The sequence below is a fragment of the Pogonomyrmex barbatus genome, unplaced genomic scaffold (genome assembly GCF_055798465.1).
Source record: "Pogonomyrmex barbatus isolate J1 unplaced genomic scaffold, ASM5579846v1 scaffold3, whole genome shotgun sequence".
Lineage (NCBI taxonomy): Eukaryota > Metazoa > Arthropoda > Insecta > Hymenoptera > Formicidae > Pogonomyrmex > Pogonomyrmex barbatus.
Window position 1 is genome coordinate 21,332,689 of NW_028297127.1, and position 24,333 is coordinate 21,357,021.

The 24,333-nt window shown below is 40.5% G+C and overlaps 1 protein-coding gene and 1 long non-coding RNA gene across 4 annotated transcripts in view; one reads left to right on the top strand and one right to left on the bottom strand.

The window, feature by feature from the left end:
- The window catches only part of LOC105429604 (protein PALS1), a 67,559-nt gene that overhangs the window by 18,895 nt on the left and 24,331 nt on the right, over positions 1–24,333 (top strand). For all 3 annotated transcript variants that reach the window (XM_089079265.1, XM_089079264.1, XM_089079266.1), the window contains 3 exons: positions 1,416–1,501; positions 2,067–2,220; positions 3,388–3,572. In XM_089079265.1, coding sequence (XP_088935391.1) covers positions 1,416–1,501; positions 2,067–2,220; positions 3,388–3,572 — 425 coding nt within the window. The remainder of the gene's footprint in view (positions 1–1,415; positions 1,502–2,066; positions 2,221–3,387; positions 3,573–24,333) is intronic.
- LOC148936150 (uncharacterized) lies at positions 2,545–8,154 on the bottom strand. Its single transcript, XR_016139796.1, has 2 exons — positions 7,433–8,154; positions 2,545–5,639 (listed from the first exon to the last, which is right to left on the bottom strand). It is a non-coding gene; the product is annotated as an uncharacterized LOC148936150 (long non-coding RNA).

The following is a 24,333-nucleotide window of genomic DNA, read 5'->3' on the forward strand; positions in this document are numbered from 1 at the left end:
AAGTTCCACGCATTGTTTGTTACTAACCGCATTCCGGCCGAGATATTTTAAAGTAGTATGCGGGATCGTTTCGCGTGATCGTGATACGGCATGCGGGTTGAAAATCTCGCGTAAGCATAGACACGCATCAGGTTCTTGCATATCGCGCCAAGCACATCTCGGAACGGAAACCGCACGAGAATGTCGTAACATACTGACAAGCGTAACGAGTTTTCTCGATATTACGACTCGTATCGTTCCCGCGCGATTAGCCACTTATTGCTATCAACAACGCGGCGTGTTATTCTCTCTCTCTCTCTCTCTCTCTCTCTCTCTCTCTCTCTCTCTCTCTCTCCCCTCCCCCACTTCCTTTTTTTATATCAATGCTTCGTTCGATTAGATGAAAGATGCAAGATTAAGGAACCTTCAATTAATTCGTCGACGCTATAGTGATACTATTTGGGAAATTGTCTGGCCATTTTATCGCGTTTTTCCATTAACATCGGTGTCGGGATGGTATTAGAGTGCATTGAATGAGACGCTTAAGACGCTTATTCAGGTTGATGAGATTTTCACTGAACTCTAATTTTAAACATATACGCATAATGTTCGTCCGGACAATGTGTGCGTCGCAATTTCGAAATTGTCATCATCGAATTGTCAATCTTGAGAACTTTTATCACTGTAAATAAATGGGCAAAAAATTTCAGTGATTAAATAATATATGTAATCGATGTCAATATTTTCTTGGCTAACATAAAAAATAAGTCCTAGGAGATTATGCATTATTTCTTTTCAAATAATTTTATTTCTAAAAATATTTTTAGAGAAAAAATTATTGACTAGTTTTGAAATTATTGACTAGTATTGACTAGTTAAGATTTTACTTATATGATATATGATATTGATGAGATTATTTTTATTACGTTTTATATTTCATGATACATTGGTTCATTAGGAAATAGCTTTTTTAAAATTATGTAAAGCGACGCAGGCAAATTGTGGACGTTTACACGTCATGCATTGAGGATATAGATAAATACGGGCATTGTATTTTATCTAGAAAAATGCGAAAACGCATACGACACAAAAATGAAGTGAAACTGTGCGATCGGCCGCGCGTTTTTCATAAAGCTAAATTGAGTACTATAACCGTACTACCATCGCGTGATTGCGATAACTCTCTATTTGATCAAATTTTCAATTATTGCAACTAAATAAAAAAATTGCTATCAGAGTAGAATTTGTTATTTGTTATTATCGCGGATAACCTTTTCGCTAAATTTGTATGCAACGTGATCTAATATTATTACCGAAATAAAAGCGTTTCTGCAACGTTAGCGATTATTAATTTCTAAATTCTTGATTCTTTTTCGAAAATAAAATCCAGTCGTGAATCAAATATGATTAAAACCATTTTTTGGTTGTTGTTCCAGATAAATGACGCGGTAGCGTCTACAAGCGAAGACTCCGCTCCGAAAGACGAATCGAATGGCCAAATTACGGTCACTTTAGCGGATAAGTAAGCCATCTTTCCTCTCTTTATATTGTTACTAGAAATTTTTATTGATAGTTTTCGACAATTTTTATTCTTGATGAAAAATGATATGAAAAATGAAGAATAAAATTCAAGTACAACTTATAAATTTTCATTCTTAAAAGATGGAATTTTCTTAGAGTCGAGGCTTCGATCGGCGATTAAAAATAATTTGTTTTGCAGATACGATAGAATATCATTTCACAAGCGTATAATTCGTATAATTAATTTCCGAAGGCTTAACATTCCTTGGGATGTTCCCGTTGCAGCATAATAAAGCAGTATGCGTCTGCGTTGTAATGTACAAATATACGGGAAAATATACGTGATGCCTATAGGAAGCATCGTTGCAGGCCGGATGTGACAAATTGCGATTGTCGTGATTGATATTCTTTCACAATGCCGACGCGTTCCAATGCGGCCCATTTTTATTTTGTACAATAGGGAAAGTCGGAAAATATTTACTATTTTGTGTAGTTATTACTTATCGGCGACTGGTTGATTAATCTTATACAATTTAATTAATCCTGCCTTGTCTTTATTGTTTCAGGGAATTGGGGACGAATGCTTTTTCCACCAAACTTAGCAACGGTACGATTCCCAAGGGATTAGGAAAAGAGGCGGACATCCGAGTGGAAAACATCTCGCAGCAGCGAAAAGACGATTTGGAAAAGCAACATAGTTACGAAGAGGCGAATCTCTTGGTAACGTAACTTATCACTTATTTTCATGCAGAGATGCAATAGATAAACAATAGGACCTAGTTAAATTATTTTTTAAAGGGCTCTGTATGTGTGTGTGTGTGTGTGTGTGTGTGTGTGTGTGTGTGCGCGCGCGCGCGCGCGCGCGCGCGCGCGCGCGTGTGTGCGTGCGTGCGTACGTACGTGCGTGCGTGTGTGCAAATTTTAATTTTAATTTGTGTAGAAATGGAATCGTTAAAAAAGTACATAATTTAAATATGAAGGAACATTTATGAATAACATAAATGTTTCTTTGTATTTATGAATAAAATAAATTACAACATAATATTAAATTACAAAATGCAATTTAATTTCACATTACGTTTCACAAAACGTTTAGACCATAATTGCAAAAATACTAAAAATATAATACGTCTACTGTATAATATGTCTACTATATACACATGACTTATATAATAAACACGCATGCGTACACGCGCTGGCACGCACAGAATTATATTACAATTGTAGATTTCTTGCATATATTTTTTTCAACATTATAATGTCAGTACTAATCGCTTGTCGCTTATATAAGCAACATCCGTCGGATTTCTTAAGTAATTATTAAACAGTTTCCGGAATGGTAAATTGCCATCAGTAGTTTATCACACTTAATTACCAATGTTAAGGCACGTTAATGGGAATCTTCAGCCTTCACAAGGCTTGTGAGCTGTTGTTATTTATTGTTCTATTGAACATTTTTCCGAATTAATCAATGAACAACAATCATGATACTCTTTTTACAAATATTATTTTGTACATTTATCGTAATTAAATAAGAATTATTTCAAGTATATTGCGAAATAATTTGAATACATGTTAGCATATTAATAATCGATTAGGGAGATTTACGTGTTTTATCAATTATCGGATAAACTAATCGGACATTATCATAGTTGTTCTCTTTCTTGAATTAAATTTCGGAAAAGCAATAAAATTTTTGTATACAAGGATATCTATTATAGATATATAGTATAAATATCCAAGGATTCACGAAACATCCGAGTGTGATCGAAACTTGAAAGCAAATTCGTCGCGTCTCTAAATGACAAATTCGTCATAAAATGAAATGCGCCCTCTCCCTCATTTGTTAACTCTTGAAGATGTAACTTGCATCCATCTGTTCGATAGCAACCGGTACAGAGCGGAAGAATCGGGGAACGTCGCGCGAGCAGCCCTTTCCAAAATGGTCGGACAGAAGTGTTGATTGGCGAACCGGAGGGCGGCCCGAGGTCGCCGCGGGGATCGACATCTTCAGCGGTGAACGATGCTAATTTCCTGAATCCACCGGACGAGCGAGACGAACCAATTTGCAGGTAAGTACATTGGACCATGTAAGCGCGCGAGCGTGCAAATCTTTACGCTCCGTGCTCTCCAGCTCGCAAGATCGGCTCCTTGTTATCGTATAACGCCGTCCTTTATGTTCCTACGTCCCATCGAATTTTTTTACGAGCAACATTTGCACGCGACGTTTTTTAGCGTCGCTCACTCCCAAAACAGTGGACGCGACAGTGGATCGCGCGTTCATCTTTCATAGCTCGTTGTAAAAGTTTTTATCGGTCGTTTTCTGGACTACTCGTTAATTATTACTCGTTTATTTATTCGATCGCATAATTGACGACTACCCGTGCCGCGTTTAAGAATATGTAATAGGCTTTAAAGAGTCCAGCGCGATTTTAAGACAAATCGAGACGAAATAATATAAATAATTTGATGCGGGCAATTTGTATTTTTAGCTATCTCGATTTTGACATTTGCTCGAAAGTGTATGTATATCCTCGAAAAAGAAAAATGTTTAATGAAAAGGATGGTCCAGAAAATTACTTGAATTTATATCGAATCATTCATGGATCTCCGCGTTTTCTGCTTTACCGCGATAGCGGGAAGCAGAAATAAATTCAGCCGACATCCGCTGGATGTCGCTATCAATGTGCTTAGTGCGATCTTTTAAACCTCCCAGAGCGATTATCGATATTTGCATAGTCATTTGTATTTAGACTTACAATTAGCGAAACTAAGGACCACTAAACTCAATAAACTGCAAACACTAATACACATTTAAAAATTATATACATTTTTGAGTACGATAGAGATAATAAACATTTGAGGAGAAATAGAGGCAAGATATAATCTCATTTAAAAATAATAAAGGAATAAGACACGTGTACAACGGGAGCAAAATAGCGAAAGCTGAAGCTCATTTTTTATTTATATTTTTAATTAAAGGCCTTTTAAACCAACCGGGAGTCTTCGAAAGAGTTATGAGTTAGGAGTCACGGAAAAAAATTAAATTACCATGACACAGTTTCATGTGCTAGATCTTTCTTATTTTGCAATGCGATATTTCTCGATGCTGCATCTAATGCAATCCGTTCTCGTCTGTTTGTCTGTTGTCGCATTAGCACAGCGTATAATTATTAAACATCATTATGTAAAATCATTGTATGAGACATGTGCGATAAAATCTCACATCATTGAATCTTTTGAATACAACTCTATCATAATTTATGATAAAATTATAATATCTATAGAAGATTCCTGAAATTTCTATCTTTTAGTAGAATATTAAATTATTAATAATAATTTTGAATTTATTTCCAAGTCACGAATATGTGACATATTCTATATTAAAGAAAGATTTTCAAACGATTTTGTTTGATATTTGATCGCACTTGTAATAATATTCAATTCCTAAGATTATGAAAAGGAAGAAGAAGAAGAACATTTTTAACTAAAAAATACGAACAATTATTTCAACGATTCGCGATCGATTACGGACGAGTGGGCTAAACTGAAATGCGCCCTGGAAGAGCGGGACGAGATTCGCGATTAACGTGGAATTGATTTCGCGGAGAGAGTCGCATCTCTGGTCGGTCGGTAGATCAAATACGCTTCTCTCTTTTTCTCTCCCGCTGGAGATGGAGATGGCCCGTTGGAATCTACGGCGCGACTCGGCGGGCACCGCTTCGAAGTGCAGGCTCACTTGGCGGAGTCACTTCGTCGGTATTTCACGCTCGCGACACACCCACCTGAGCCGGTGTGAGTGCAGCTTAAACAATGCGTTTTCCAGCTCCTCGGTATGCAGCTGCCCGACAAAAATGCCTGCTGGATCCCTCTTTCCCTCTTCTTTCCTTTTTTCGCTGCATTTCATATGCTCTCTCTCTCTCTCTCTCTTTCTCTCCCCCCCTCCTTCTCCCTCTCTCCAACTTTTCATTTTTTCTCTTCTTTCTCTCTTCTCTTCTTCGCACGTACTAACGTGACACGAAAGGGATGCATAAGGACCCATACGGAGAAGAGAGGGATTTCAAGTGTGGCGGCTCGGCATGAGTAGTACTGGACATTCTCGCCGCTCGTCTTCCTATATGAGCTTTTCTAATTTTGCACTAAAACAAGAAATTCTTTTTTATTACATCATTACATTTTTTATTACATGCGATTTTTTTCACGCGCGTTTCTTTCGCGATTAATACATTTTCTTTAAGAAACCCAGTCAGCACAAGGACGTTTTAAATACGTATTAAATGCGTATATTGGACGTTATATACATATTTAAAATGTCTACGTTATAGCCATGGGCACTTTTAGAATTATGCGTTTGAAAAATGTACTTTGATAATTCCACAGCCAACAATTCCTTTCGTTTTATGTTGTCTCGCAAGTATGTGGCTCTCACATTATTCACTCTTAAGGCGATGCTAGAGATACCGACTGAGTCGATTATTTTCAGACAATCTTCTTCTCATTATATTTTCATTATACAGAATTAAAAATCTTTTTGCACAATTGAAGTATAGACAATAACGCACCTGGGTCTATATATTTCATATGAAAGAGGAAAAAAAAGCTAGACAATTACAGTTTTGTTATCGACTTTTGAGGTTAACTTGTGACAACATTTTGCTGTACACAAAAGTTTAAACCTTGAACCTATAAACAACACATACTCATCCGGGTCGGAATTACAAGGAAGAACAATACTATGCTTTTAAAAATGCGCCTAGGAGCCTGTATGTAAGAGAATACTTTGCCTGAAAATTTTATAGATATGTATGCGTGCCTGTATGTATGAGTGTATGTATGTATAACATAAATGTACCTATGTATATTTAGATGTGTGAACGTTTTCGTCAGAGTTCGCCCGTCAGTTCAGCATCGCCTTAATTCTCTAATTTAATAAACCGTATCGTGTCGACTGAGGCTAGTTCTCGGCTTAGGCTAACTAATACAATATAGACCGCATCGTCGGATGACGCAGCAAGCGAGGGGTAGACAATAATTAACATCGCGGATTATTAACGGTGTGAAGAAAGTTTAATAGCGTCGTAGCGAGACACGTCGACGACGGACCAGTCCGAAACGAGGGGGACATCATCAGCTTATTCATGAACTTCGCACCCATACCATGAGATGCATCATACTGCTCAGGTGCGAATGAATGCACCCTATTGACACGGGATACTTTTAACGAAAGACTGTCCTGTATAGTCTGAAAATGAACTCGTGAAACGTCCACCAGTAATGGACGTACCGGTGAGCTAGCCCGCTAGATTCTTTGAGAGAGGAGTCTCCTATCGCTCTTCTTTGACGAACGTTGAGATCAAGATCGGAGGGGGGAGGGGGAGGGGGGAGGGGGGAGGGGGAGGCGGCGGCGGCGGCGTGCCTCTCTCGAACGCCCCAGTTTCCCGCTTCAAAGCAAAAGGTGCATCTCGTGGGCGACGCGCCCTAAAAGCTCCTAGTTATATTGTGTGGCTGACGCATTTTTTGGCACGCGTACAGAATTCCATCCGTAGAAGCTGGTTTTTGCATTAGTATACATCGCGATGTCCCAAGTGCGATCCTCACACTTTTTCGGCCGAAACTCCTTTTTTGACCATACGATCGATATTTCCCTCAAAACGTTGTGATATTTCCGACAGGCTCTTATTACTTGTTTAATATCAAATGGATATTTCTTTTATAGTTTAGAAGTGATTAAAGAAATATTTAATGATAGAAATGGAAAAGCAGAGATATAAAAAACTGACAGTGTTGAAGTAAATTTTTTAAAAAGCAAATCGATAAATTAGTCAAAACTGTTACATATATTTTATATGTGCCAACTTTAAAAGAGGTTGGTTTTCGAATGTTACGGCAAAATTTACCAAGTAAATAACTTTTTTAATGATAAATACCGTACGTTTAAGCTTGTGCGTGGTGATTTCACATCCGTTATACAAGTCATCGATATTGATTTGCTTCTTCGTAATCGATATCGTCCGTGCTCCGTAACTGCGTTTATGCTTATGCGCGTCCGGTTGAAACGATGACATTTTTTCACGTCGTAGTAGTATTTGCATTGAGCAACTCAGCCAACGATCGCCTTAAAAGAACGTATCGGGATCTGATATAAAGTCGTCTTCGTCGATGTATCGCATTGAATCAAAATATCGCGTGCATTAGAGCCAAACATTTCGTTTTTGGTAGCAGGTAGAAATGTTTCAATTGCATTTCGGACGTTTTAATTAATTTTGACTCGTTCGAAAATTCCATATAAAAACATATTTTGATGACAAGCTCAGATCACAAGCTTAACGTCACAATTTCGGATTTTATAAAATGATATATAAAATTTCAACGATAATCCGCCAATTTTTATCTATATATATTTTATCTATATATATTTTTCTTATTCCTCATGATGTTGATTAGAAAAAAAGATGTTTGTTCGGAAACACAAAGTCTGACAATTTGGTTAAGAATCCGCGCGCGAAAATCTCCGCGAATAGCGCATCCGCAGATGTTTTTCTTGGTCGCAAAAACAAGCGGATGACAATTTGTGCGCATACATGCGAGACGCACAACCGATTTGCACGATGGCGATGCAGGACCGGAGGAAGAAGCGAGCAAATTTGAAGCGCATTCCCGTGATCGAACGTGTTCGTGCTGTTGCGTCGCGCCGGCTACAGTTCGTCTCGTTACGGCGCGCGCGTTCTCCGCTGTGGTATCACAATCCGCGTTGTGTGTGACACAGCTACGGAATACCGATTGCTCACTCTCCCATGGCGTTTCCTGTTCCGACCACGTATATCCCGCTTTCAACATGAGAGAGAGAGAGAGAGAGAGAGAGAGAGAGAGAGAGAGAGAGAGAGAGAGAGAGAGAGAGAGAGAGAGAGAGAGGGGGGGGGGGAGGCACGCGCAGCAGAAGGAGGAAGAGGATAGCGGTGTGCGGATGAACGCGAGTTGTCGCGGGAAGGTGGAAAAGAGAGAGATGCAGGGTGTAGGGTAGGAGGAGGATATAGGTGGTGCAATGTGGATGACGAGGATCGGCGACGTTGTATATATCTACCAACGACACGCCTGCTATCCATTGTTCACGTCTAACACATTATGCGCATCATTCATGGCCTTTTACGCCTCGCGTCAAGTTCATCATGCTAATTCTGTGAGCTAATCTGGAATTAGGCGGATTCCACCCGAAGGAAGATTTCGTAGGACTGAGCTCTCGACTTTATACAGAGAACTGTTTCAAATCTCCGCCGAAAGATATTATCAAGTTTTAAGAGCTTTATTCCAAGAGATACATTAAAAGTTTTACGGATGTTGGTAAATGACGTATTTCTTCACAAATCACGAGCTTTAAAGAATGTAAATATAATGTAAAAATAACGGCGGCATTAAATTTATTCTTTATCCGATTTGAATTTGAATTGGACTAACCTCGATAGAATTTCAATTCTTATATTTAATTATCGAGGAATTTGAGGAGGCATCGGACAGCTGAACAGAGTTGCGATATTTTTATTGATTATACATTTGAAGTGAGATCAAATTAAACAGATTTAAATATTTTTAGAATTTTTATAATTTTTAGAATTAAATGTCGTTAGAATATTAATTTCTCTCAGGATATAATTTTTATTAGGAAAATATTTTCTTCTTTTTTTATGAGAACTACTTTCTCAGAAACAAAGAAGAATTTTCTCAATAAAAAGTACTAATTGTATATATCATTTACGGTCTTTTATATTACATATTATGTGCATGCTGCTACATATACGCATTTTTGAACATTACATCTTTTTGCTCCAACTTTTTATGCCTCCGGGAAGGCAATAATTCCGTGCGAGTTCCTCCGACTACAAGCCGCTCTTCTGGAAGAGAGATCGGCTGCACAATTTATGGCGATTTAGGTCGGTTACGTTACGCGGATAACTTGGAGATATGCGTTTCTTTAAATATCGCAAACTTAAAGGCGCACTACGCGTGTGTAATAAGTGCAGTGTTCATTAAAATAATAATGCTGCAATCCGTAATGTTTCTTTAATTACGAACATGTTGCGATGCCGTGACGTTTCGCATTCCTTCCTGACCTACTATCGACGTAACGATATTGTTTCATATTTACAGAAGCGAAGTGCGCGAAGTGAATATTTGATTTGTGCAATGTGCGTTATAAATGGTCAGTGTGAAAGATTAATCTATTTTCAATAGCATTTATACGGTCGTACAGATTCGCCATAAAAGTCACGTAATTTAATAGAATTTTTAACGTCGTTAAATAATGAGTACATATGTACATAAAATTAAATTAGATTAGACGTTATTTAAACGTTGCTCGTGAAGGAAAAGTAAAACGCCGACAAGGCGTTTCTTTCTATTTATTCTTCTATATTTTTCTCACTTTTACACCGTAGTGGTTTCCGCCACCCGAGGACGATTTTCACGGGAACACGACAGACATAGACGTACACGAGATAGATATTTGATAGTTTTCGTAATCGCGCACTTACCCTCGAGGGGTAAGATCATACCATCGCCCCCGCCCCCGCCGCGCCGCAGAGGACTCGTTAATTCGCTCGCGGTAAAAATATCGTACCGCGAGCTGACGATTGAATAATATTGTTGTATGGAATATTATATATTGTCCCTCGTTAATTTTCCACTGTGGGAGGAGGATATAGCGGCACAAAAGTATTCTAGAACCCAGCCGATGGAAAGTATGGAAAGAAAGCGCCGGATTTAAGTGGTTCGAACCACTTTCCTGGCCGTCTCGAGACGCGGGAATGCGTTCGATGAAGGCTCGCGTTTAGCGAGCGTGCCTCGCACTCGAGTTGCCGCACAAGTTTTGCAAGCCACTCAGCCATTCGGATATAAATAATAAATAAAATAGAGAGAGACACGCTGCTATCGCATTACTATCGTCGACTCGTCAACCGGTACTCGTTACGTCACGTATTACGTTACCTGCTATATGGCGCGTAACGGCGATTGTCTTGCGATTATATACGAAGATAATTAATACGAAGGGAAGACGCGAAATTGAACTAACGTTTCTGAAAAGATGGCTGGTGTGGTACAAAGAACACACGAGCGAAGGCACTATGTCGTTTGAAGATGCGTTTAGTTATCTTATCATGTATAATACGAAGATTACTTAACTGATAATGAGAAGATGCTGTTGTTTTCAAGTATTTTATAAGATTACGGTAAAACTCAAATGTAATTGCGATATTTCTTTGTTTGGCCGCCGCTTCGTTTCATAATCTAAATCTGATATGAAATATGTTCGATGGAAGCCTGTACGTTGCAGTTTATTGGCAATGTAATGAGCAAAATTATAAATCGAGAACAATTTGTTTACTTTTATTTGTAGAACAACTTTATCATAATATATCGATTATAACGATGTATTTGTCATTGTGTGTCGTAATGAGGCGTATATTTCTTGTTACGGCTCTACTAATAATATAGCTCTGTTTAAATTATGTATACATTTTTTCGCACGGAACAGCTGTAAACAATTCTGTAAACAGTTTTGTGTCTACTCGCACTTGTTGCAACATCATCGACAACGTCATCTTGATCATAAACGCAAATGCATGTGGATCATCGTCGTCGTCGTCGTCGTCGTCGTCGTCGTCGTCGTCGTCGTCGTCGTCGTCGTCGTCGTCGTCGTCGTCGCCGTAAATCTCGAAAAGATTATACGCGACGCTATTCCATCATTTTATTGTCTTACGAGCAATGTGACTTTATCCTTGAAACGAACTGATTTTATGTCCCGCTTGGTCATCCACGCTGGAATTAAAATCGGAAAAGGGGATAGCATCGGGACACATTTCAACATCGATGTATTTCTCGGTGGGATTAGCGTTCTGTCGTATCCCTGAGCTTCTCCAGTCGGAAAGCAAACGTTAAAACTACCGCGACTAGCGAGAGCGAGTGGAAAGGTGTGATATCGGAAGATTAATTTTACTTGGAAAGTGCTGTGCAGCCGTACGTGCAGCTTCAGACGTCGGCGGAGCGATAATTCTAACGCTCGTGACTTAAGTGGCGAATCATCTCGCTGGTTGATCGCATCCGAAATATTCCGCTCAAAATATAGACCTGCGAAGAACCTGACCTACATCACGAGGATCGTATCGGATTCGATCATATTCGTAACTTATCGCTTCGACGACCTATTTACGCTTTATCGCCTCCCTCGAATAGAAGGAAAGCAGCGATGATTTTAGAAATAGCAATAGGGGCAATAGAGGCTTACGACGACGGAGACGGACCGTAGACACATCATCAGCACGCTATGTTCGATCGGCAATTGAACTTGGCTCTACTTGGCAAAAAGTTAGATTCCAATCTAGCGTATCGCATTCGCAGAGATGCCAAGTTTCCATTCTTCGATTGTGCGTCGCGATGTAACATAGGTGGACAAAGTAGCTTTACTCGGAGCTCGAGTTCAGGAGCTGTTTACCAAATAAACTGGAAATACGATCGGAAATACGAAACTTTAAATGGTGGAATTAAAATCGGAAAAGGGGATAGCATCGGAACACATTTCAACATCGATGTATTTCTCGGTGGGATTAGCGTTCTGTCGTATCCCTGAGCTTCTCCAGTCGGAAAGCAAACGTTAAAACTACCGCGACTAGCGAGAGCGAGGAAAGGTGTGATATCGGAAAATTAATTTTACTTGGGTGAATACGATACACGTTCTTCTCTGGAAATAAAATTATTTTCAAGAGAATTTTATTAGAAATTATTTTCAAGAGAATATTTTTGAATTCTCGGTAAAAGTATATTTTATCCTTCTTTTATTATCGTTTGTGCAACGCGTCCGCGCGAAATTATTGCTCGTAGACGTAGATTACATTAACATTCCCATCATCTCTTTTCTTCATTATTTCAATGTACGCGTATTTCTGTACGTGTACATGTAAGCGAGATATCATTTTTCTCGTGACCGAATTTAATTTTTCGCTTTGCGGTGCGCTTCGACTTTACAGCTCGAAACTCGTCGCTTGCGCAACATTGCTGAAACAACGTCACAAGAACGACGGTCGATCCAAAGTTCAGCGATCCTCTCTCGAAACGCGTAAAAACGCGCGCGGACGGGTCAAAAAAGCTGCACGAGTCGCGAATAATGGCGAATAATGGAAAAGGGCTGTTGACGGGAACGGTCATTAATCAAGCCGATTAATTGAGCACATCGCGAGACCGCGGAAAACGGTACTTAAATACTACACAGCTTACCAATCCCCCCCATCGTGTATATAACGAGACATGGCAACGAGGTATTATCTGGGAAATGGAGCATTTCGCCGATGCATCGCGGTTTCCTCTGCCGCTGCAGCGAGCGCGATGATGATGATAGTCGCGCGGGATCGGCATCGGGATCGTGTGTATGTACACAGTTCTCGTGTATTGCAATTGCGGTAATAACGCCGGGGGGTAATGTCAGATCGAACAATGACCCGCCGTCGTTTATATTGTTGACTTTTTTATTTCACGTTCCGAGACAGATCGTAATTGATTTTCTGTCTAATACGCGGAATTGCGAGCTTCTTTTTAAGATGATAAGATTCATCATTTAAACAACGAGAGATACAAAATAACAAATATTTACTTTTGAATTTTCGAATAAAATTTGATGGTATTTACAACTAAATGATGAAGAAGAAGAAGAAGAAAAACACCCTTCTTGATATGCAATCAAAACGAGAAAAAAAAAAGAGAGTGTCAGAATTATAAATGTGATTTTATTTGTTACGCTCGATTAACTTTTGTCAACCAATTATTTCAAAAACGAATTTCATGAAAAAGATGAACATAGATGGAAAATTTCTAAATATTTATGATTTACGTGATTTGTAATTAAATTGGTTAAAAGAAAATAATTGAGAAAAAATTATTTGGCCGCGTGATAAATTTGTGTCAATCTGCATTTTCGATTTCATCACCTGTGGCGCTTTTCGATGACGGTTCTAATTGTTCTTTCCTCTAGAGAGAGTTAAGGCATTTTTACGTTTGTGCAGTCCGTTCACGTTGAGAGTCACTGACCCCACTGTCAAGGTTGGGACTACGGCACTAATTGAAAGTTCATTATGTGTGTCTATATCGTTCCTTGGCATAAACTCAAATCCAATCAACAGCGCGCGAATACGGTACATCGATGTGTAATTGCTCAAACACATTCCCGTAATGAATTCCGTGTTCCACTTAGTTCCGGCTATTGCTCTCGCTATTTCACTAATTTACCCGTAGCTCGCTGTCCACAGAAAGTAATGCTGAATATCAAGCTTGTTCTCTATTATATGCGGAAATTGCAATCAGCTCGTCGCACGAAATCCAGATAAACCGCTTCGCACTTTCGAATTTCGCGTTCCGTTTCGGTTCCCGAAACGTAGTTAACAAAGTTAATGCAAACAATCCATCGACATGTTAATAAAAGCGTAGCGATACTTATTCTATCGAGAATGTGCAGAGAAAAATACTACATGGCGAAAAGTATTTGACAATTCATTTTTTGTACGGAATAATGATATTTTGCGCCGCATCATAATAAACGTTTCCTCGATATTATCAATTAAGGCTCTCTTAGTGTTAATATATAAATACCTCGTTTATTCTATAAAGGCCTCGTTAGACATTTTACCAAGAGACTTACAATAAATATGATAGCATTTAAAAAGATTAATTTATCCCTCTCCTATTCCTAAAGAACAATAAAATTACCAGTGCTACATCGAGTTATATTTAATAATAAAGTTGATGAATGCGAATGTGATTATCGTAATAAGATTCGATCCATTGCAATAAAAACTCTTTGTACATTCAATTCAAACGAGTAATGAAAGTTATTATGGATATAATAACATTTGCAGATTTTTTTCAAAATTTATCGTAACGCAAGTTTATCATGTTTTTCTATCACGCGCGCGCGCGCGCGTGTGTGTGTGTATCTTCTACTTTTTTAAAAATTATCACTTTAATTAGAAATAGCTTTGATTAGAAACTTTTCAAGTATCTTTTCGCTATTACAAAAAAAAAAAAAAAAAAAAAACGAGGAAGAAAATAAAAAGATACGCAATAGGTATTCTCAAGATTAATTCTAATTTAAAATCTATGTTCTTATCGCATTACTGCAGACTAAGCTTTCTGATCAGGAGGCACAAATGTGAGCACAAAGGTGCAAGCTTGGAAAGAAAAGAAATATTTCCCTTCGATTGCAGCGCGATCTTTCACGATATCTTAGGCCAGTCGAGGCACGTCGTAAAATTTGGTTTCGTTCGTGCGTCTCATGGCGATGACCTTCACAATGGAAGTTTCACAGGGGAAAAGCCGGAGGTCCCGGCTCAGGATTACCTGCCGCTATTTACTCGTACCTGATGCCATTGTCGACTCGACTCGACGCGGGCCTCTCTCTCGCGCCTAAACTTTCTCAAGAATTCCATGCTGCGCATGGTGCGTGGTGCGTGGTGCGTGATGCGTGGTGCGTGGAGCGTTCGATGGTCCGATACGCATCGCCGTAATCGTTAAATACGGTCGGGTATGTTTGGGACCCGACCTCCTCCACAACGTATCGGTAGAGTCTACCGACGTGCACACCTGCGTTTCCTGTTGTTCATCGGGGAACTCACACGCACCTGATATACCGGAAGCCTCGTCATCGCTGACGCGACAAATGCACGGCACATTTTTTTCTCCAATGCCCGAAATAAAAATGTTGCTTTGCTCAAACTAAGCGAAACATTCGGAAGGAGAAGAAGGAAATGATCCGCGATTAGACGAGCACAGATAATAGGAAAACAGTCACTTTCCGCGTTTCGCTTCGCGTCGCTGCACCATCGAGTGCTTCGTCGCTCGAAAACACGGCCAAGTGGATCGACTCTTGTGCAAGAATTGTTATTTTAATTTCCGCGATTTTTATGGGCATACGATACACGCGCGACAGATACGCGACGAAGATGACAGATTGTGCCGAGAGAACACTAGAGGTGTGAGTCAATGTACACAATACATTGACGAACGGGTTTACCCTCGCGTTACAATCCTCGTTATGAGAAAGTAAATTTGACAGCAGGATCGAGCGGAGCGATTTTTCACCGCTTAATCAAAGCGAAGTTGCGCGCGGGAACGTTTTATCGGACGTTTTAAAAGAATCTCGATTACACAGCCCCGGGATAACTCCCGTCAAGCTTTGAGTCGTATCTTGGATATCGCGTATAATTCGCGATCATCACCTGGCGTCACCAGCGAGCGCGTAATCGTTATTTTCCCGCGCTCTTTGTGCGAGACGACGTGCACTTCCGCGCATCCCGCGCGCTGGAATTACCAGCGGATCAATGAGTTTTCAGGTCAAGAATCGGATATAATTAATCGATTCTATTACGACGACGGAGTTGGATCTCTCGTGCGATTGGACCACGGTGTCCGTGGTTTCCATCGTACGTGGTTCCATGACCGATTTCTCGCGCGAGACTTGAAAGTTAGACGCACGCGACCGATCCGGCTACGGTGCGGCTAATCACCTGTGACGCGCATCGTCGTCATTGTCGATTCAATTTCCGCGCTGAATCTGACGTCACACACATCGTGATGTGTCGCGACGTGACGCACGCTAATCGGCGTCACGTCGCGCCACGTCGCGTCGCGTCGCGTCGCGTCGAGGATGATCGCATCGGTACGAGAAACCAAGGAGCCAAGCGCACGTTGTTCCTGTCGTTCGTGAAAAGACGTTGCGTGCTCGCGGAAGAAAGGAACGACCTTCTTCTTTCTCGATCGATCGTCTCTTTTATTTGTCGCAAGTGACTCATCGAAAGGGATTGTCTATCGCGTGTGTAATCGAGCACATGTTAACTCCCGGGGGTATCCTCCTCGTCACCCGTACTCCCCTATGAGTGCCGAGTGCACGCGAATAGCGCGCGTCAAGCGCGCGAAACCTCAGGTGCGCGCGGGAACGCACACGCGCCCTCCCGTGTTACATGCCAAGTCACACATTTACGTTTGATATAAATAGACGATACGACGATACCTGAGACTTCGTGCCGAGACAGAGTATGATACCACGATAGCGTGGAAAAAGAAAATATTCATGTGTAAATGAACTTCTTCATTCGGCGAATAAGGGGAGTGTTGTGAACCTAAAATACTCGACATCGAGTTTTCCGCATAAACATAAATTTATCATTAAATTATTAACACGGTATTTAATGAAAGCTTTTACGATTATTATACGATTTTTTAATTATAAAGGACCTTTTTTTCTTAATTATTAAGATTATAAGTGTGTTTTGGTACATGAAAGAAATTTAATATTTTTAAAATAAATAAATATTAATCGAAACTTATTTTCCATACTTTATTTAATAACGAACATCTCTCTCTCTCTCTCTCTCTCTCTCTCTCTCTCTCTCTCTCTGATGCAATTATTACAAATTAATTATTTCTTTCATGTACTAGAATATGTTTGTCCCGTTAAAACTAAAAACAAACCATATTAATTTAATATAACAATCGCCAAGTACACTTTTTTCCGATAAGAATTTCTTTTTGAAAAATTAATATCGAATTCTCTTATAACGACTTTGACGATTAATGAGAGCAGAGAGGAAAGATCGCATGTGATCTCTCTTGATTCGATTAGAAAAGAAGCGCGTTTTCTCGCTCGTTTACTTAATAAAACGGCAAAACGAGAAAGCTCGTTCCTCTAAGTCTAAATAGTGCCATCCTCGCGGGATTAAAGACGAGGCGACAGACATAAATCGACAGACGAGGCGCATTTATGCGCGAAACAATCGGAGTGGTGTTTCGAATCGCGTCGCGTTATCGCGCGTTCGCGTTATCGTCGCGTCGAGCGCGTTCGCGTACGGATCGTACCTTACACGTACGTGAATATGGCGAGGCGACTTCGTTCAAGATAAGCTCTCGATATCAAGCGGCCGACACCGATAAGCCACATTCCAGGCAACAGTTCTCGTGCGCACGGCGCTCGTCGTCGCACCGTGTCAACAATTTCGCGCCCGTCCATCCCGCGTATGCCGTATGCGTACATATGCGTAACGGCCGTTTTTTGTACGCCGCGTAGTACGTTCACCCGTGCGCGTTATCGATAATTTTTCGATAGATTTCATCCGCTCTCGCTCTTCTCCGCCGCCGGCGGGCACGGTGCCATGACGATGTGGATCGACCTAAACCGAGCGTGTGACCCGTGCAAGGCATGCTGGGCATGCCTCGCTCCACGGCTCAGATTTTCCATTCTTTGCAGGTAAACCGTCCGGTAACAAGAGAAAGGAATTTACGTGATCGCGAATAATTAAACGTGCAGTTTAGAAAAATTCCAACCGAGAAAAAGACTTGTCTCTCGAGAAAAAAACACGCCCATCGCCATCAAACGATCCGATCGATTTATCCGATCGTTTGATCTAACGTCGAAACCGATGTCATGAGACATGCGCTTTACATGCGCTTGAGCTTTGAGCTCTTTGTCAATTTTCTCATTTTACTCGTTTGATCGATACATCGCGATACGTTTGATACATGTTCGCTTCGTTTTTCGCGTTCGTGCACGAAAACATTGTGTTTTCTTCAAAGTAATCAAAGTGTGACTCATCCGCGATAATCACGGACACGTGTTTTCATTTTAAAATTTTGACATTGGACGCTTCATCGAAGTAGGGACATTAAAAAAAAAAAATTACATCACATACAGTGACGTATATAAGAACCAAGTACGCTACATTATAGTATCACACTCGCTTTCGTATCTTTGAGATATCATCGGTGAAATAGCGTCTTGACGGCTCGCGATATTTGCGAGCGCAATAAATTTTCGCGCATTAGTGGATTTAATTAAGCGTCGTCTGTGAATACGTGCCGAATGCATTTTCATGGCGTTGCCGCAACTCTATATTCGCTAATACTCTCTTCGTAGATTAAGTGAAATTATTTAACCCTTTCGTTTATCACGGGCGACTAAAGTCGCTCGACACGAAAAGCGATCGAAAAGATCAGATCGAGTAGAGTAACTGCGAATAAGTAATAATACAAGGCCTAATAGAGATTGAACGAGAGCGTAGCCGTAGAGTATTATGAAAGCAAATCTTTGAGGCGTTATAAGCAAACCGGAAATGCTAAAGACCGTTTGCGCGTGAACTGTACACTTATGGCATAGCGCGGCCGGTTCAGCAAAAACGGTCAGGGGGGCCAAACCCGCGATAGCAAAAGGGTTAAAACACGGACGCGCACACACGACAGTACAAGCGGATCGTTTTTTTCGTCCATTTCCGTTTCTGTTTCCTCGGAGAAATCAACTATTAACATTATCGTGCCTCTAAGTCCTCCGCCAGACAAAGGCGAATTGTTTTCCGATTTTATACCTGAGCACCTCTGCCGCTTTCTCAAAACACTAAACAGACGCCAGTAAATGTGAGATTCCCGCTGAGCTTTTTGCAGCCGGTGAAAAATTTCGGGTAAACATACATTTACCCATACATTTTTTCTTCGTGTTTATAAATTCGTGTTTTTCGAACAACGTCACGAATCTTTGGATAGAGAAGTTGAATATTAAATGAAATTATTTGCGCCGGAAACGGAATGCTTTCTACAAAGCGACGTCTAACGTACATCTTCTTGAAATGTCCTGTACGTTAGTGAAATAAAATGTTATTATAGAAATACGGTGAGGAAGTACAAAAAATTGAAATATAAAACAATTTTAAAGAAAATCTTTCAGAAGTCGATTGTGTGTGTGTGTGTGTGTGTGTGTGTGTGTGTGTGTGTGTGTGTGCGTGTGTGTTGTATATTGTATATTGATTGTATACGTTTGAATTACGTATATGGAAAGAAGCGAATAGTTGGCCCACCCTGTACATGACTCGATATATTCGGCTCCTTGGACCAGCGAACTGTAAAGCTATCAAAGGATATTTCTCGTTGCAATATCACAAATTAAAGCTCAGTTCATATTGAATAATCTTTAAAAGAAATAAAAGCACATCCTCGAGTAATATTATTTCAATCAGGGATTAGTTTCTCGATTAGTTTCCAAATTCATGCAGCAAAATGACATTAAGATTCACGCGAATGATGTCTTGCACATCTAATATATACATCGTGTTGATTCTAGATGTATAATACGCAGGATAAATTAGCTATAAACTATAAATTAGCTATAAATGGAGAATGGAGAGTGCTAATGATCTCCGTTGATATATGGTTCAAATTCAGGGAGATGGCGGTATCAAAAATTTGGGCGTCCGTTTCTTCCTTCACCGTGCTCAGGATCGCACTCAAAAACGATCATCGTCGGCTTAGCTACGCCTATCGCGTCGTCAGAAACTTTGGGTCTGGCAACTCGAGAGCCACTCGAGACGAAAAGATATTAGGTGCGGGCTCGTGGATTTCATGGTCCCACGCGGGGACGCTTGTGGACATTTCGAATTTCCTCCGCGAATCTGGTTTCACTCGGCAATGGAAGCCGGAAGGACCATTGTCCTTCAGCGGCGATACTCTGGCGCCTATAAGGTACCCGACCGAAATGTCTCGTAATTCTCGGGTTTTCGGGTTTCTCGAGTGATCGTGCATACATGTTGTCGTGTCGAGGTTCGTGTGGTCGGTGCCCCGAAATATTCGAACGAGCCAGAAATGCGGTGTAGAGTTTGCCTCTCGGGGCGCCGACAAAGTGGCCGAGTGCGTTTTACCGAGGCTCTTCCCGGCTCTTCGAAAATCGACACGTCGTGGCCGTAAAATATCGGGTTGTGTAACGCGATCTGTAAAAATGATCGCAGCGCCCGTTATAGAAAACCCCGGGCCTCTCGCGTGCCAAGGTAAAAGTCAATTCGATATTGCGATCGACGTTGCGCTCTCGTGTAGGTTCGACGACCGAACGCGGGAGATCGGTAGGCGAGTAAACAGTATCGATAGGCGAGTTAATCTCCCGGGTGAGCGCGACGAATATGCTGCTGACGGTCAACATTGTCTGACAATGTGTCTATAGGTCGATCGATATGGTATCGATAAATCACACCATCGACCATCGAATCACTCTTGCAATGTGTCGATCAAAAAAGAAATATTTGGTTTTCAAACGATTATACATATATATTTAATTTATAATATGTGATTTATACATATTTAATTCGATATGCAAATCTGCAATTTTAATGTAAACTAGCTTCTACTACGCAACTATTACCATTCGAAAAATGTAATTCAAATCAGATTGAGATTTAAACATCAATTTATCCGGAATTATCAATAATTTCACGTTAAGAGATTAACAATGGCATTTTCAAATAATTTTATAATAATTGTATATAGCGTCTAATTGTGAAACATTTCAAACGCAAAAGAAATTGCAATTTATCACACAGCGAATGTAAATTGTGCACTTTTTAAACGAAAAAGTTTGTGTTTGTTGTTAACAACTATAATTTGGTAACTGAACTACAGATAGATTCTTTGCCAGATAATATGTGATATTTTCTGAGAAAATACAATAGGACTAAAATTAGATTCAAAATGAATCTAAAGAATAGCAGTATCTACACCACCGAATTCAATCATATCTTTTTCTTTCTCTTTTTCTTTCTCTTCGTGAGCCACGCTCTTCTGTCTTATGCAAACCACCATCGCCCTGGCGTGCAACGTATGTTTTCTTACTTTGAAAAGATTGGAAAGAGGCCAAGAAAGAGCGTAGAAAAAAGAAAATGAGTGCGACAATGTGACTGAGAAGCGACGAAGAAAAGACGAATTCTATCATTAATTCTGACACAGATAGTGGTAAAACAAACTCGAACGAAAGGAAATAATAGTACGATAAACGAATGTCCGAACGATGAGAGAAGATGCCTTCTACCTCGTTATCTTCTTGTTTCTCTTCCTAGAAAATATTATACTACTTTTGAATCCCGCTATGAACAAATGAGTAAATTTACTTGCGAATCAAGATCACGTATGTACCTCAGCAGGTTTTAAGAAAATGAGCTAGTGAGAACGTTGGTATTTTCGCATATTTTGGTACACGTTCTAAATTTGCCAAGCCACCTAGTTTAGTGCCATTTTTTTTCACACAAATGTTTTAATCGACTTAAAATCGAGTATTTTTTAAATAAAAACATAGAGAGAGAGACAGTATAGTTTTAGATGAATAAATATATATTTTCGACATAATAATAATTTAAAGAATAAAGATGCAACGATTCTCTTCATTGAATTTCAAATTTAATTTTTACAAAATGTTTGTAATTTAAAAACTCGACAGAGAGCGATATTTAATGTAAAATTTAAAAAAATATGAAAAATAATAATTCCCTTCGTGACATTATCATTGAGAGAAATTCGATTTCAAATTGGTGAAAGATTTCTATACAAAAGGCAAGAATATGAGATATCTTTAATATGAAGCCTTTAATATGCTAGCGGTTAATCAATCAAATACTCGCCGCCAATCATTGACCCGCATATGGCAGATATCGCGGAACAACGATTACGCTTTTTAAACGGTGTACTTTCATCAGTATGAATCTGTTTTCTCGTTTTGAAATTATTATAAATTTCTAGGTTAAAGAATTACATAATTCACAGAATTCAATGTGCCACTAACGTAATCGATCGTCTTTGTCTCTCGTGAATTACTCTTCAAACGACATTCGGACGTAGCTCGGATCGGTGAACACGCGCAGGTGGATGTGACAAAGGCTTTAACACAATCGATAAATATTTCCGCGGTCGAAGTTAATCCAAATGCGCGCGTTCAATGTTACAGAACAATTCGAATAATGAGAGTTGCGCAATGATTGCAGGCTGAAGGGAGGGGGGGATGTATATATGCGTATTCCGTTTCATTTCCGACGCGACACACATTCAGGATCGGACAAAGCGAGCCTCCGCCGCGGACAATAAAATTGCGGACAAAAATCTGCACACAATATCAAGGTGTCTCACGATACCACTCAGCATTCTGTATCCGATCAAGTATTTCATCGTATTTCATCCATTTGCGGCCTCGATCGCAAATGCGGTCCGTGCCGGATTCTATTGAAATGTTATATTTAACGTATATCGATCGTGATTCGTGTTAAAAGAGTGAGAATGTAGAAATTTCATTGCGACGAGAGTATTTGCTCAATGTATTTGCATAAAATTAAACTTATTACAATCGCAAGTAATACATTACTTGCGATAATTTTCTTGGATTATTCTTGAGAAAATTCGGAATTACAAAGATCCGATCGTAGGATAGATAAACTGAGGATAAACTTTTAATCGGATAGCTATTCAAAAACATAGTTTGGTGTCTCGTATGAGTGTGTCTCGACATTCCTGGAAATCATCGCGCGAGTTTGCCATTATTCCGATCTCGCTGCTATTTGTGATACCATCGTGCCTTTTCTCGTGGGAGACGCCTCGGGCGTGGAACGTTCAGGAAGCAAGGTCGAATTGATAATCATGAGAAAGATTGAAAATGATCGGATCAGCTGAGAGTCGAAATACATGGCACGCGAATGACATGGTCATTCGATGAACGCGCCTGTCTATGCGCAGTACGTGTATGAGAACGTGTACGTGCATATGTGCGTGCGTGCATGCGTGCGCGCGCGCGTGCGCGGTCGCACGGCACTTTTACTCCGCGCGTGTGAGTTTCGCGAGAAACGGTAGCGATGGGGTGCAGGAGGAGGGAAAGAGCGAGAGACTTCAACGCTGGGACCATGTGATCGCCATGGTAGAGAGTCTAGTCCTGGGATCTCAGATTGAACGAGCATACAAGAGAGAAAAAGAAAAAGAGACGTGAAATAGAGGAAGATGAAGAGGTTGAGAGAGGAAAGGTCCAAATTCGTCCGGACGAAAGACAGCCGAGGATGACGGACAGAGATCCAGAGATAGGAATGCAGGCCGGATTGGATGAAAAAGGAGAGATGGAACGCGGTGACGAGAGGAATAAAGTAAAAGAAACCGAAAATGAGAAAAGAACGGAGCAAGCTATGAAAGAGAGATAAAAGATTATGGAAGGGGCCAAAAGAAGCGAGAAGGGAGATTCGAATGCTACGAAATAGAAGGAGACATTCGCGGTTGAACTGGTGAACAGTTGGAAGGGGAAAGAAGAAAAGTGGGAGGTAAGGCAGGATCGTGCAGCTGGAAGGTGAGCGTTGGAGAGGTGGTTGGAGAAGAAGTGGGTACATTCGAGAAGGACAGAACTATTACAGAATGTATATGTACGAGAGAAAAAGAGAGGAGACAGAAGGATAGAAAGGGAGAGAGAGAGAAGTGAACAGGTAGGAGAGAGAGAGAAGGGGGGGGGGGAGAGAAAACGAGAAGGGGGCACGGACTCGCTTGGTTCTTCGGGGGTAAAGCGAAGCCAACAAACTCACGTCAGTTCGAAGTCGGAGGGACGCCCGTCCTCCTCGTGCGTTCCCCGAACTCCGTATCGTTTGTGTCGCATCCACGACATATTCTTCCCCCTCTCACCTCTGCAAAAATTGTGAACACCTACCATCTCCTCTAATCTTGGACATAATACGCGGGAGCGAGTGTAACCAATAATTTATTGTGTGATGTCAAAAGTCGAGGAAAACGCGCTCAACAAAACTCCCCAAGCGAATTTTCGTATATTGTATCGCATGTGATTGACGTGTACTCGCGGAATCACGCTCCGTTGTTGTTATCGCTAACGGATCGCTCTCGCTATCGGACCGATTGTGTCGGGGTTGTGGTCACGGTGTGATTTCGAGCGGGGCGTGAACCGGGCGCAATTAAGGCGGTTAACGGAGTCGGGAATATCTGTCCGCTGGCGCGACGGGCCAAAACCGGTACGAGCGTTCTCCA